The sequence below is a fragment of the Nansenia antarctica genome (assembly GCF_963989245.1).
Source record: "Nansenia antarctica genome assembly, chromosome: 3".
Lineage (NCBI taxonomy): Eukaryota > Metazoa > Chordata > Actinopteri > Argentiniformes > Microstomatidae > Nansenia > Nansenia antarctica.
In genome coordinates, this window is record NC_137688.1 from 11,147,573 (window position 1) to 11,162,141 (window position 14,569).

Below are 14,569 nucleotides of genomic sequence, written 5' to 3' on the forward strand. Positions count from 1 at the left end.
AATTTAAAGAACATTGGCTACCCGTCAATTCGTGTCAATAGTTTTGATCCAAATAAATAATGAATGTCCCCTTGTCCTGGAGAATCACGCTTGAACGCTCACGTCAAATAAGAAAGTGGCAACTTTTGTGATTTACTGCGTAGAATGATTCTTCTCTTCTCTGAGCAGATCCTCCTCGCTCATCATTACGCGTCTCGAAAAGAATACCACAGAACACCGCAGGGAGGCAGTGTTGGGCTGTGTTCGGAATAGCGTACTAGCATACTGCATACTAGCATACTCAATGAGTATATATTGCATACTGCCTACTAAATTTCTCGCATACTCAAATCTCGCATACTGTACGTTCGGAACGTACTACTACATACTCAAAATCTACGTCATATCTAGTATGAGTAGTATGCTAGTACGCTATTCCGAACACAGCCTTGGACTTCTCATTGGCTGTCCAACCCCAAAATGTGATTGAAATGGGCCTCCTTCTAGTAAGTTGCTTGTAATTCCTTATGAATCTGTTATGAACACCTTTTATAAAAAATGAACATATACAAATCACATCAATCATATAAAAATCGACTATCCATATTAAAATCACGTTTGCCAGTTCAAATCAAAACACATCTATTTTTCTATACTAGAAAAATAATGAAAATATTTTTTCTATACTAAAAATGTTTCTATACTAAAGTGGCTTTCTTTCAAGAGGAACACCATGTATGACAATAATGGAGTGAAATTATCTATTTGTGGTCCATTGTTGTGTCCCCAAATCAAAGGACTTGGCTCACAGGAAAGTGGACCTGGGTCTCTGACGACACTTCCCTTCTCCTCCTCGGATTTGTCGACGTGAAAAAGTTTGGTTTTTTCCAGCCAGACACTGGAAGTTTTCTCCCACTCCACTCTGCGACGTCGAGATTTGATCGCCAATTCGAAATAGCCATCATGTCTCCTCCGTCCAGAAGGCTTCAGACGAAGCCTGTGATAACATGTCTCAAGACCTTCCTAATTTCTTACAGTCTCATATTCTGGGTAAGTGTTGGAGTCTGTGTGTGTGACTCTGTGTCTGACTCTGCGCTTAGGCAACAATGGGCTAAGTGAGCGGCGATGCCAACATGAAAGCCTTTTTTTACAAAGGCATAGCTTATGGAGCCACGAAAGAACTCGATTTATTGAAAATCAAACATCCCGGTTACAAGAATCCCGTGGAACAAAAGTGCGACACACATTTATTCGACTAAATCTAAAAGAACCACTTGTTAGATTTTGCGACGCCACGAGTGAGACTGGACGTTTCTTTGATATGAAGGCGCAGATCGCCGCAATGTTGCGATTAGTTTACACAGATCAAGTCAAGTCAGATAAACTATGATATATTTTTGCGAGGTGATAGAAACATTGTATCTATTCTCTTCTGATCGTGGCAGAGTGCGCATGTGTTCGGCATAATGAGTGTATGCAGGAGGCAAATCCATTGCCAGATGTTGTCAACAACTCGTATGAACCCGCAGAAACATCCGAATCTCTTCACTTTCTTTCGAGAGAATTTTTTTTAAATGCGAATCGTTTGATGTATTATTGCAATTAGCCCATTTGCTTTAAATGACTTGATGGATTTGTTGACAACCTAAAATTACAGCCAAGCGAGCTTTGTCTTAATGATCTCAGCAAGAAGAAAAAAAAGCCACGTTCGATTAATGGCGCTGAATGGTTTACATCCATTATCGAACGTGGCTTTTTACTCGGTTCAAAGTTCAGGTGAAACACATTTTATCTCTCCTTTTTTATTGCCATAGAGGTGAGTCGTATCATTGATGGTCTGATGGACTGATGACTCCAGTCTAGAGGGGAATGAACTGGCATTAGGCCTATCTCATATCTCTTGCAGGGGTAGATGTTGCGCTAATGTGAAACCTGAGGTTGGCCCCGGGGGATGTTTAAGCTGCATGTTGACTCTTCTGTGGCTCTACAGTAAATCTGTTCTAGGTCTTCTCTGCCGCCACTTAAACAAACCTCAAAGCTTCCTGGGCTGCTGTGGCTCCTGATAACCTTCAACTACAGCTTTCTGGGCTGCCGTGGCCCCTGATAACCTTCAACTACAGCCGTGGCCCCTGATAACCTTCAACCAAAGCTTTCCACTGAGCTTTAATCAAATTGTTAGGTGCACACACACACAGTGTGTAATTACACCTCTGTTACACCTCAGTAATCGGAGACTGTGTGTAGATGACCGGCTCTTCTCTTCTCTCTCTCCCAGGTTACAGGGATGATCCTCTTGGCTGTTGGAGTGTGGGGGAAGGTGCGCCTGGAAACCTTTTTCACCCTGGCTTCTGACAAGAGCACTAACGCGCCATATGTCCTCATCGCAACCGGAGCCACCATTGTTATTTTTGGCCTGTTTGGTTGCTTCGCCACATGCCGTGGTAGCCCGTGGATGCTGAAATTGGTCAGTGTAACAATTTGGAGTATAGGGACTCAGCATTATGGATGCAAAAAAGCTGTCCTCAAAGTTTATTGGTTAGTATGTGAAATGTAAGTTTGTTTGTTTTGTCTGGCTGGCCCCCCAGTATGCCATGTTCCTGGTGCTGGTGTTCCTTGCTGAGCTTGTGGCAGGAATCTCTGGCTTCCTCTTCAGGCATGAGGTAAGATATTGGCATATAATACATCTGATTTCCTTACAAAACAGTTGACCACAACACCAATCCAATCTGTTTTGTTCCTTGCAGATAAAGGCTATATTAGGTGGTGCCTACAGATCTGCTGTGAAGGACTACAACGCCACTGACACTAAAAGCGAGGCAGTTGACACCATTCAGAGGACTGTGAGTGGTTTTAATCTTACATCTAACTACTATCTAGTTTTCAATTAATTACATGTCTTTTGGGAAACCACAAAACATGCTGTTTAGCGTAGTTGCCGAGACACCCTGCTGGAGTGTTATAAACTTGAGTCCAATGTGTGAGCTTGTTGATATACATGACTCTATTTGTTTTATTATGTACTAAGAGGACAATATCTGTCAACTTGTCACTATTTAATATCTACATGTTAATGTTTAATATTTAAACAGTAATATTATATTATTACTATAATATCTGCCTGGAATATACATGTTTCCCATACCATTGCATAATGGCACTCTATAGAGCTTGATATTTACTATTGATTTGCTTTGAAAGGTTTGGTGAGAGAGGGCCTGGATGCTCTGTATTTGCTCTGTAGCCTTTGGAAACACTGGTATAGTATATGGCCAGTACAGAACATTATGACATAATTTGTTGTGTGTGTTGTGTAGTTGCACTGCTGCGGAGTGGATACTTGGAGGGACTGGAATCAGACATTGTACTTCAAAGACAATGGCATCCCTGCCAGCTGCTGCAAAGAGCTGATAGACTGTTCAGAAGAGACCCGTAAAGACATGGACGCGGCTGGTAAAGTGGTGTATAACCGGGTAAGAGAACTGCCTCCTTATTAAAGTCACAAGCAATTGAGTGAGAGTTTGGTGTACTGGTTTACTTAGCATTTGACCCGGCTGAGTTTGATTCTGTTGGTTATATAAAATGTAAATATTGAAAACAGTTTTTTTTACTGCATAACTCCCAGTATAGCAATTTAGGACTTCAGATGTTTTCTGAGCTTTTGTTCAAGGTTGTACAAATGTGTTTAATTGTAGCCTGGTGAGGGTATCACCGGGGCTGGTTAGTTTCTACAAACCAAGCAAATTCACAAAAAAGTGTCTGTACCCTTCTCCAACATGCCATTTACAAAAAAAAGGAAAAAATCTAAACTCAACCTTCAAAGGATATTTTGTTACTTTGTCTATACAGTCGCTTCGGAAGTTATAGAAGGATGTTCTTCTGCTTTTTAGAGCAGGAAACTACTTGCTGAGTTTAGCTGGTGCAGCTGCTGGATGTAGCTAAATAACAAAGATACGCACCTCAAAACCATCTAGATTGACCACGACATGAGAAATATATCTAAAAAGGAATAGTGAACACATACAATATATTCATTATTATTTTTATATATTTCATATTCATATATACCGTATTTTCCGCCCTATAAGGCGCACCGGAGTATAAGGCGCACCTTCAATGAATGGCCCATTTTAGAAATTTTTTCATATACAAGGCGCACCGGCTTATAAGGCGCACCGGCTTATAAGGCGCACCGGCTTATAAGGCGCATAGAATAGATACTGCAGTCAAACGTTTGACTGGGGTTGCGTTACGCCCAAGCTCCACCTACTGCGTTGCGTCACCTCTCCATCGGTGTTGTGTCAACTTCCCGTTGTCCAAGCTCCACCTGAGCGTTGTCACCATCAACGTTCTACCTGCTCCACTGTCAAAAATATATATTTTTCCACCTCAAGTATCAGCCGTTCGTCATCCATTTTTGCAACAAGCGTCAAGGACCTGCGGTGATTCACAGCTGACTCGCGTGAATAGCAATTCGCAATAGCTGCAACCACGAGATATAGAGTAGTTAGCTACAAGCATTTTCAATCTGCTATTATCTCTATTAGTGGATTAACCGCTGTGGTGATTTAACAGCTGATAAAAATACATCAAGTAGACTACAAACAGAGCAAAACAACACCAGAAAACAACCAATAGGCTATACAATTATAACCAACAACCAATATGTGACAGCTCCTGATGAAATGTGCAACGTACTTTTTCAGTTTTTACACATGCTTAAACTACAGATTGTAAGCTTTCAAATGATGTGTCATACATTCAAATCAGAGAAAGATTGAACACGACAGACGTATTTGAATGTTGGTTCATCTCAAACACTGAATGGGAGAACAAACGCTGCTAGCGGCTAACAGCTAACAAAACACATCGCTACGAAGGTCTAAACTGTATTTTAATAACATGACAACATACTGGGAGAACATCGACATGCTAAAAACACATAACTACACATAACTAGATGAACACACAGTTCTTGCTTTTGAACACGAGCTAAAACGAAAGTATGTTTACAAATCAACCCTCCCTTACCGGTAGCCTCCGGCAAACGAGAATAATGAATCCAATACACAAATGATAAGTGTTTAGTGATCGTTAAACTGTTGTTTATTATATCGAGTGGGTACTTTAAAACTTCAAGTTGAAAGCACCAAGAATCTCACTTTGTTCCCTCGGAAACTCTGTTTAGTCTTCTTTACTTGGGGTCTTGTGGTGTGGGACTGTGAGTAAGCACAACACCGGTGTTTACTGATTACCGTAATGCTGCAAGCGGTGTGAGTGTCCGAATTGAACAGTTGGGTGAGTACGGCATCCATTCAGAGCACATGATAGAATAACAATAGCATGTAGTGCCGAGAGACGGGAGTCGGAGGCGGCGTATTAAATGTCACAGCTAGACGTTTATTGACAGACATGAACCAGTTGTTATCACACACTTAAAACAGGAACTAAAACTCAGTACCACCCACTTAACCCTCCGTACGGAACAATACTCCCAACTATTAGTTCCGGGGGTGAATTATGTTAACCCACCACAAGCATAGCATTCGCGGAGATTCCAAGATGGCGGCCGTCGTTTACTGATTACCGTAATGCTGCAAGCGGTGCGGCTTTGTAGTTTACCAGTCGTACTGAAACATTGTATTATTATTAAAAAAAAAATATTGGTCATGTAATTTTTACATTTTGATCCATATATAAGGCGCACCGGGTTATAAGGCGCACTGTCGTTTTTTTTTTTTTTGGGACTTTTAAGTGCGCCTTATAGGGCGGAAAATACGGTATAGTGAACTACAATGCCGAACACTTTTCTTAAATGTCGTTTAGATACTCTTTCTGATGTCAATGACCGCGTCAGCGTCAATAGCTATAACTTAAAATAGATTTTCTTTCTGTCCACCATGTCTTAGGGCTGCTTTTTACTGATGACCACTGTGATGGAGTCCAACCTGGGAATCGTTGCAGGGATATCTTTTGGAATAGCTTTCTTCCAGGTACATCCAACCTTGCTGGCATTATATCAAGGATTAAGGATATAGCAATGTTTAACAATGTTAAGCAATGTTACTTATAACCAGCATGACCGTTATTTGTTTTATTTTTTTAGTTCATGGAGATCATTTAAAGAGAATTTGATTTCATTCTTTTTTTTAATGTATGGTGTGCATTTTCTTTAATGTTATTCATCTTATTGACAATCAATGTCTTATTCTTTCTGATTAGCTCATCGGGATATTCCTGGCCTGCTGCTTGTCCCGATACATAACCAACAACCAGTACGAGATGGTCTAGCACTGCCCTTCATCAGGTACTACTGCGCCGTCTACATGGGCTAGCAGCTGAGCTGGGATCTGATTCTTTCATTTCATTTTCATTTACAAAGGCATGTCGGTGCTTGTCAGAAGCTGAACTATTTCATTTTTTTACTGAGTATAGGGAACTGAAATCATTCAACTTTATTTACACACTCTGTTGCAGTTGTGTGTATTTTCATGAAAGAAATGGCACGTTACTCTACTCTTTAAATGAAGACATTTATATTCATATATGTAGTAGGTTCTCAGTTGAAATTCTCAACATTGACATGACAGAGTTTGCTGCCTTACTCATTGTTGTTGTGGTTCTGCAGGTACTGGCGGGCAGCTCACGATGCAAACTGACTTAAAGGGAACTCCAATAGTTTTAATCTTTTGTATAATATGATATGTATTAGTTCTGTTTCATTTTAGAAAACCTTTTTGCTGCTTTTTTAGACTTTCACTTCTGAATGGCAACCAGACTAAAGGGAAGATGTTATTGGGCATTGTAAGGGAAATGTTTTTGCCCTTTTTTTTGCAAGTTTTGTATTTTTGAAGTAAGTGTGTGGAATACAGTTTCTGCTGTGCTTGAAAGCATTTATGCTGGAATCCCAAAATGTGCAGATGCCATATTTCTGTTTTGATCCACATGAAAAGTTTGTGATTGTTTGATACTATTGTGTATAACAATTGCATTGCAATTGATTTGGTGAGCTCAACTAAATTTGTAAAAACATATTTTCATTTTTTGTGTTCCCATCAAAAAGGCTGTCTCAAATATTATAGTTAAATGATATTTGGTGTAGTAACCTTCCTGTATTTTGAATGGGATGTATGAATGGCATTCCGAACTTATAAACTGGTGGCCGTTTGGTCTATCTGCAACACCATGCTACCCTTATACTTTGTGTTAAATAATTCAGCTGTCTATACATATTTTCTGTGGAGATTGAAGCTAGGGATTTTTCTCAACTCTCTTCTGTCCTCCACTCTCCTCTTCTCAAAAGGTATACCTATATCTTCTCCAATTCTTTAAAAAAAAAAAAGGAGAGTAGAGAACGGAGGACAGGACGCAAACAATCGTGTTCCTAACAATTGAGAAAAGGCCATCATCAACTATGGTAGTAGTGGGGTTGAGGGTGAACAGTTTGTTGGTAGGGACTGGAGTTTATTCCCTCACAGGCCTCGTGATCACTCTGGTGCGAACACTTGGAAAGGCAATTTATAGACCTAGATTGAAAAGAGTGTCTTTGTGAAGGGTTTAACTGCCCATTATCTTTTGTTATCTTTCTTGTATGTGTGCACATTATCATAATGCATTACATTTCCTCAGATTATAATTGTCAGTGTTAATGGTTTGTTGTTCATATGTGGAAAGCATGATGTGAAATAAATACTTGAAAAAAAAAAAAAAGATCTGTTTCATCTCTCCCCAACACACCCACCTACAGTTGCAATCAAAATTATTCAACCACCATTGCACATTAGGTTTATTGGCAAAATATTACATTTCTTAGCTGTTTGAAATAAACAAATTACACAAGAACGGTTTAAGTAATTCAATGAAACTAATATTACAAGGGGTTTTATCCAAATTCAACACAAAGTGCAGTCTCAAAATTATTCAACCCCTTCATGACAAGCATCTTCAGTACTTAGTAGAGCACCCCTTTGTTGTTATGACCTGCTGCAAACGTGATGCATAGCCAGACACCAGCTTCTGACAACGTTCCTGAGGAATCTTAGTCCATTCCTCATGGGCAATGGGCTCCAGTTCAGTCATATTCTATTCTTGGGTTTGCTTTTTGCAACTGCCTTCTTCAAATCCCACCAGTTTTTCTCTATGGGGTTCAAGTCAGGCGACTGTCCTTGAATGTTGCCAAAACAAAGGAAATGGTGGTTGACTTCCCCACTGACGATCGGTGGGGAGCCTGTGGAGAGGGTCTCCAGTTTTAAATACCTGGGTATGCACCTTAGTGAGGACCTCTCCTGGAGCCTACACACCGAGCACACGCTCAAGAAGTCCTGGCAGCGCCTGTGCTTCCTCCGGCGGCTGAGGAAGTTCAAGGTCGCACCATCCATCCTGAAGACGTTCTACTCCTCAGCCGTCGAGAGTGTCCTCACTGGGTGCATCTCCGCTTGCCGCTTGGTATGGAAACTGTACTAAAAGGGACCAGGCAGCCCAGCAAAGGGTGGTGCGCTCAGCGGAGCAAGACACTTACTCTAAGCGGGTGAGAGCTAGAGCTCACAAAATCCTGAAAGATGCCACACACCCCAATTCTGGCCTGTTCACCCTGCTGAGGTCAGGGAGACGCCTTTGTAGCCTGAAGGCAAGAACAGAAAGGCTCAAAAATAGTTTCTTCCCCCAGGCCGTCCGCATGCTAAACGCATGCACATTAGAAGCAGAAGGACCGCAGCACACCTTTTTATTTCTTAAATTATTATAGATTATTTTAATTGGTTCCCTTTGTTACTGCGCTAGGCTACTGCCTTTTTAAAAATGTGTCTATTTATTTAGTGCAGGATACTGTTGCTACTGCACAGCACTTTATGTTCAGACACTTTATGTGTCTTTTATTGTTACTATTATCTTTTTCTTCTCTGGCACAGTGTTGAGTGACAAGTCCCATTTCATTTCACTGCATGTTTTACTTTGTATTTCAGTGCATGTGACAAATAAAGTACCCTGGCCTTGAACCCTTGTGACGGCCACTCTAGAATCTACCATTTCTTCTTCTGAAACCAAATGACACCCAAGCTTCAGCTTCCTCACAGACGGCATGACGTTTTTTCCTGATACTTGACTGAATCCATCGTGCCCGCCACACGCTGCAGGTTTCCAGTGCCAGAGGCAACAAAGCAGCCCCAGAGCATCACTGAGCCACCGCCATGCTTCACTGTAGGCAGGGTGTTCTTTTCAGCATATGCTTCATTCTTCTTCCTCCAGACATGCTGCTGATTCACAGGCCAGAAAAGTTCCAGTTTTGTTTCATCGCTCCACAAAACAGAATTCCAAAATGTCTGTGGCTTATTTATATGGTTTTGAGCATATTGGAGCCAACTTTTCTGGTGTTTTTGGGTCAGTAGTGGTGTACGTCTTGGAGTCCGGGCATGGAGCCCTTCAGTGTGTAGTATGCGCCTTACTGTGCAAACTGAAACCTCAATGCCTGCTGCCACCAAGTCTTGCTGCAGGTGTTTTGCAGTCACTCGAGGGATTTTGACCACTTGCCTCCTCAGGAATCTGTTGGCTTCCTCTTTTCTGCCACGTCCAGGGAGTGTATTTCTACCACGGTCGTATGTCTAACATGCAATCAAATGTCACTCTCAACAAACCCCTGGCCAGTCCAGGTATTTATGTGTTCTATCTCAAGCACACCTGAACTGAGCCCTTGATTACGGTAGTTGCACCAGGTTGAAACAGGGGGTTGGGTCATTTTGATTAGTTGCAGCAGGTGTGCTTGAGATAGGGGATTGAATAATTTTTAGACTGCAGTAGGGATTAAAAGTAGCATTTCGTGTTGAATTTGGATAAAAACTCCCTGTGGAACTCACCAGAAGCCTCACCATGAGGTTCCAACCTTAAAGAGTCATACCCTGGTCGACACCTCTACTCAACTAAAGAAGAATACCTGCTATTGTCATGATAAACTGCTATGATGAATATGAAAGGTATTGTCAGCGGGACCAGCAATTGATGAACACAGAGGGCATGAAGTCGTTTCAGTTGCAACAGAGAGGAAAAAGAAACAGGTGAAGATAGATGAGGGCTGACTTATCCTGTGGGGTTGTGAATACTTTAATAAAATAAATAGGCCACTAGTTTTCTGACTTCTTCTGCTGTTTGTTTTGCATTCAAAGTTGCAGGAAATGCAACAGAAATGCCAGAAGAAAGCCCAGGAGAGACAGAAGTGAAGGAACTGAGACTGACTCTCAAGGTGAAACTGTTTTAGAGTGTAGTGTTGGAACCCTTTTGAATGAATGAATGAATGGTCTTTATTGTCATTGCTACAGTACAGGTACCAAACAACGACATTTAGGAGGGGTGGCTCCCCTGGTGTTAGGAAAGAAAAAAAAACACTTTAAAAAAAACACAAGAAGGGAAGGAGCTGGTTTACATAAATAAAGGCTATGTACACTATCCACTATACTATACTGTACAGATAGACGACTAGGGTTGTCATATTGCACATAGTGTTATTGCACATTTATTTAAAGTGTCGCAGTTTGCAGGCTTGAAATGTACATATTTGTGCCTCAGCACTACACCTGATTTTTTCAGTCCAGCAGCTGCCATCAATCCGTCCAGACTGTCCAGGGCCCAGAACCTAGGTCTTTGCTGTGTTCAGGGCCTGGACGGCCCTGTGGTAGAAGCTGTTCTTCAGTCTGTTTGTCCTTGCGGCCATGGTCCTGAACCATCTTTTCAAACAGGTTCAATAAATACTTTGAGAATTAAACTATACTCACACTTGTCTCCTAACAACACAATGCACAGTCAGCTGTGGAGTACACTGAGCACACGTTCACCGAGATGAACAGAGCCTTGAGGGTATGGGGCTCTGGAGTGAAGTCGCAGAGCCAAGCTCGGGAGAAGACTGAAGTGAGGATTGCTGGGGGGTTTGAGTGGGAGGTCTCTAAATTGAAGAGAAGAGATGAAAGATATGCTGAACCTCAGCAGCTCACACTCACTGAGGATCACATCCATTACCTTTCCATTAGAGTAAAACCTCTGACTAGGTATCCATCCATCCTTAATTCGAATGGACATACTCTCTAATAAAAGGTCTTGTTATTAACCTATTATTTAGATTGTATCTCTACTTTTCTGTCGTTCTTTATACCTCTACAGAGTTTCGAGTCTCTCATGACACCCTCCGGATCTGATGAATTACCCAGCACCAATGTGAATCCACACATCTCTATTAGGGACATGAAGAAATCTCTCTGCATTTGAGAATCGTCTGAAAGACATCTCCACAGAGGAATTTAATAACATAGTCAAATTATTCACAAAGAATAATGAATAATTTATTTCGTTGACCTTGACTGGAATTAAATTATTATTATTTAACAGGAATATTAGGTCTTCTTCACCATCTGTCTGGCATTGCAGGCAAAACATTTTTTTTTATAACACTACATGCCGGTAATCATACATGAACACATATACACATTTCTGACCCTTGGAGACAATGATTCTCACACATTAAACAGTTAACATGGCCAATTCGGTGAATAGATGAATGTCACAGGCAAAATGGGTAAACATATTCAATAAAGATGGATTTTGCCCATAAACTATCAAATGCTCTTTCTCCTCTAAAATATTTCACCAGCTCACACTGGATGATGACACAGCAAATAGGCACCTGTCTCTGTCTGCAGACAACAAAGTGTGCTTCCCTACATTTGCCCTTTCTACCAATAGTCACCCAGAGAGGTTTGCCTCGTTGCTTCAAATACTGTGCAAACAGAGTCTTCAAGGATGCTGTTATTGGGAGGCTGAGTTGGAAGGCACAGGCTTTGCGGCTGTGTTGTAGGAGATGGCAGGAGATGGCAGTGATTGTAGTTTTGGAGACAATACTCAGTCAAGGAGTTTGGAATACTCCAAATGGCATTTTACGACTCTCGCTACACTTTCGGCACAATGATTGTAGCACTGCTTGCCACAGCTTCTCCATATCACAAACAGGAGGTATCTTGATCACAATGCTGGAACTCTCTGTCCTTTTATAGAGCCTGTGACAAGAATGACCCTCCTCCACAAAGTTGTGATGACATTTACCCAGCCTGACATTTACCCAAAAGGGATACATCGCTTAAGATTAGGTAATTCCAATGGTGTAGAATCAGAATAGCCACTCAGAAGTCAAGTCAAGAAAATATTGATCTGTCAGTTATGTCAGCTCAAAGGCTCAGTGATTAACACACTGCAAAATCAAGGTCAAAATGTCACTGAAATTATATTTTTAAAAATGTATTTTTTTTGGTGGAATTTGGTGTATTGACATGGTGTGAAGATATCATATTATACTTTCCCAAAAGTATGTGGAAAGTGGCAATACTTTGCCAAACACGATGGGCTATAGTTTAGCAGCTCTAGATTGTCAATGTTATGTGGTTCCCTTCTCCAGTAGGCAGGTGTCAGTAGTTTAGATGGAGAATAGATATAGAATTGAGGTGACCTATGTTGACCGCCAGGTGGCAGTAGGCCTATGGTAAAAAAGGATGACTAGAGAGCTGATCGGATAGGCAACTTCGCACGTCTCTCCGATTCTGTCGTTTGCTCAACGACAGCTCTAGGCAATGTAATTCACATTACAGTCGATTCTGGTTATGAGAAATATAACCGGTTTGTATCCGTGATGTGTGAAATAAATGAATCCAAGATGTGTCATTCTTGCTACATGTAAAGCGTCCCACTTATCTGTAATCTGTACAGGCCTTCACAGATTGGGTTTGTTCCTGACCGATTAAACAGATTAAACTCAGGATATTGCAAAACTCTGATCATTTGTGATTAAATATTTGTGGTCGAAAGCGAGAGCACAAATGGGGTTAGGTGAACATGGTTAATGATAAATGCTATAAGCAGCCATTGATCATTAACAGCACACTAAAATGGTTAATGCATTATAAAGAATGCATTAAACTGCACTATATAATTGCAGTTGCAATGTATCCGTTTATCATGCAATAATATAACTGTGAAAATCAGGGCGTGACTGAAGACAAGCCCTCAGAAAGCTATTTGACAGACACTGACATCTCATCTCTGATTGGTTGTTTTTACTGTCAGTCACATAAAGTGACCGCCCCATGTCCTTAATACGGTCCTATCACTTCAAGTAAATGGTGAAGGAGGAGGGGTCTTGTGTTCCACCCGGCGTGCCCACTATAAAGCTCAGCTTCTCCCGTCGTGAGGTTGAGGAAGTCCACGCTTTTCTTCCAGGCTGGTGGAGATTGGAGCCTGAGCAAATCTTCTAATTGGCTTTAACGGACACACACTATCAACACAACGTTTTGCTCAGGTTTACTCTTTGATTCAGGTCAGTATTTATATTCTCATTTGATGATGATGGACCGTATGTTTGTGCATATTCTTCAAATATGGCAAGGTCAAATGGATGCGATGCAACACCGTTCTGGTTTTGTTTTTTTAATGCACTCATGCACTGAACGCGCTTTAAGATTGTCCAAATGCAAAATATTTTACAGAAACAAACGTATTGATCTTATTCATGTGGACATGCAATTGTCAATGCGATGCGTAGCCAATCTCGTTGTAACGCAGCTGACCGGTTTTGTTAGGCAGTGGTTCGCTTCGTTTGTATAAAAGGCTTAATTGTGTTATTCAATGTGTCTCGTCTCATCGGTGACCAATGTCATGCAGCCTAAAGGGAAGCGACGCTAGTCAGGTTAAGCCTTTAAGCCTTTAGACTTTTCACCAAGTGGCTGTCCGTCATTTACTGAAGTTAATGTGTTGTCGCCTATTTCTCCCTTACGATCAAATAGTGTGCGATTCATTGTAAGGTCTAGGTAGTGGCTTGTTTGACCGTCACTTCCTAGTACATCATGGCCCGACAGACTTACTTGGTAGCATTGGTCAGATATTTATATTAACCTAGAAGTTTAGCTTGTTTATGGAAGGTAAATTGTGTGAATCTCAAACGAATGCATTCTCATGGTTTCTCTATTTGTCCCCTCCCTTACAGTGACATTTGAACCAGCCAGCCTTAACATCTGCCTTACTCCCTGTTTCCTGAAAAAACCAACTCAAAGCCTCCAACATGATGATGCAGATCAACAACGACACAGTCACCAACAAGCACTCCCTCATCAATGTGATGCACCGCTTCATAGCGGCGACCAACAACATGGACGAGACCATCATGGTGCCCAGCCTCTTGAGGGACGTGCCCTTGGAGGAGCAGCAGAGGCAGGAGAGCCAAGCTGCCATGTTTGAGAAGAACAACAACAATGAGCTCGCCTACCCCAACAAGCAGAGGGATATGTACGAGCACTACCTCCTCCTGAAGTCCATCAAGAACGACATGGAGTGGGGCCTGCTGAAGAGGGAGATGAGCGGCGGGGCCAGCTTCCTCGAGATGGCGGTCAAGCAAGAGGAGCAGCAGCCTGTGACTGGGGGGCTCCCTGACGAAGAGAACTCTGACCTGGAGGGTCAGTTCCACTACCACCTCAAGGGACTGTTTGGAGTGCTGTCGAAACTCACACTGCAAGCAGACGACCTCACCAACCGCTACAAGAGGGAAATCGGGGGTGGCAACTTCATGAGATAG

General features: G+C 41.7%; 2 protein-coding genes across 2 annotated transcripts; both read left to right on the forward strand.

The window, feature by feature from the left end:
* The first annotated feature begins 848 nt into the window (after positions 1-848).
* tspan6 (tetraspanin 6) lies at positions 849-7,352 on the forward strand. The gene is made up of 8 exons (XM_080525400.1): positions 849-1,029; positions 2,255-2,443; positions 2,565-2,639; positions 2,724-2,819; positions 3,294-3,449; positions 5,886-5,969; positions 6,199-6,283; positions 6,605-7,352. The coding sequence occupies exons 1-7, from the start codon at positions 943-945 to the stop codon at positions 6,265-6,267; spliced, it is 756 nt and encodes a 251-aa protein (XP_080381526.1). The 5' UTR covers positions 849-942; the 3' UTR covers positions 6,268-6,283; positions 6,605-7,352.
* Positions 7,353-13,205: 5,853 nt separating this feature from the next.
* mid1ip1l (MID1 interacting protein 1, like) lies at positions 13,206-14,569 on the forward strand (the record flags this gene model as incomplete). Its single annotated transcript, XM_080526861.1, has 2 exons — positions 13,206-13,318; positions 13,985-14,569. Exon 2 carries the CDS (start codon positions 14,060-14,062, stop codon positions 14,567-14,569), a length of 510 nt encoding a protein of 169 aa, XP_080382987.1. The 5' UTR covers positions 13,206-13,318; positions 13,985-14,059.

Coding starts and splice junctions, on each gene's coding strand:
- tspan6 (XM_080525400.1), top strand. CDS start 943: ATGTCTCCTCCGTCCAGAAGGCTTCAGACGAAGCCTGTGATAACATGT. Junction 2,444..2,564: donor GCCCGTGGATGCTGAAATTG/GTCAGTGTAACA, acceptor CTGGCCCCCCAG/TATGCCATGTTCCTGGTGCT. Junction 5,970..6,198: donor TTGGAATAGCTTTCTTCCAG/GTACATCCAACC, acceptor CTTTCTGATTAG/CTCATCGGGATATTCCTGGC.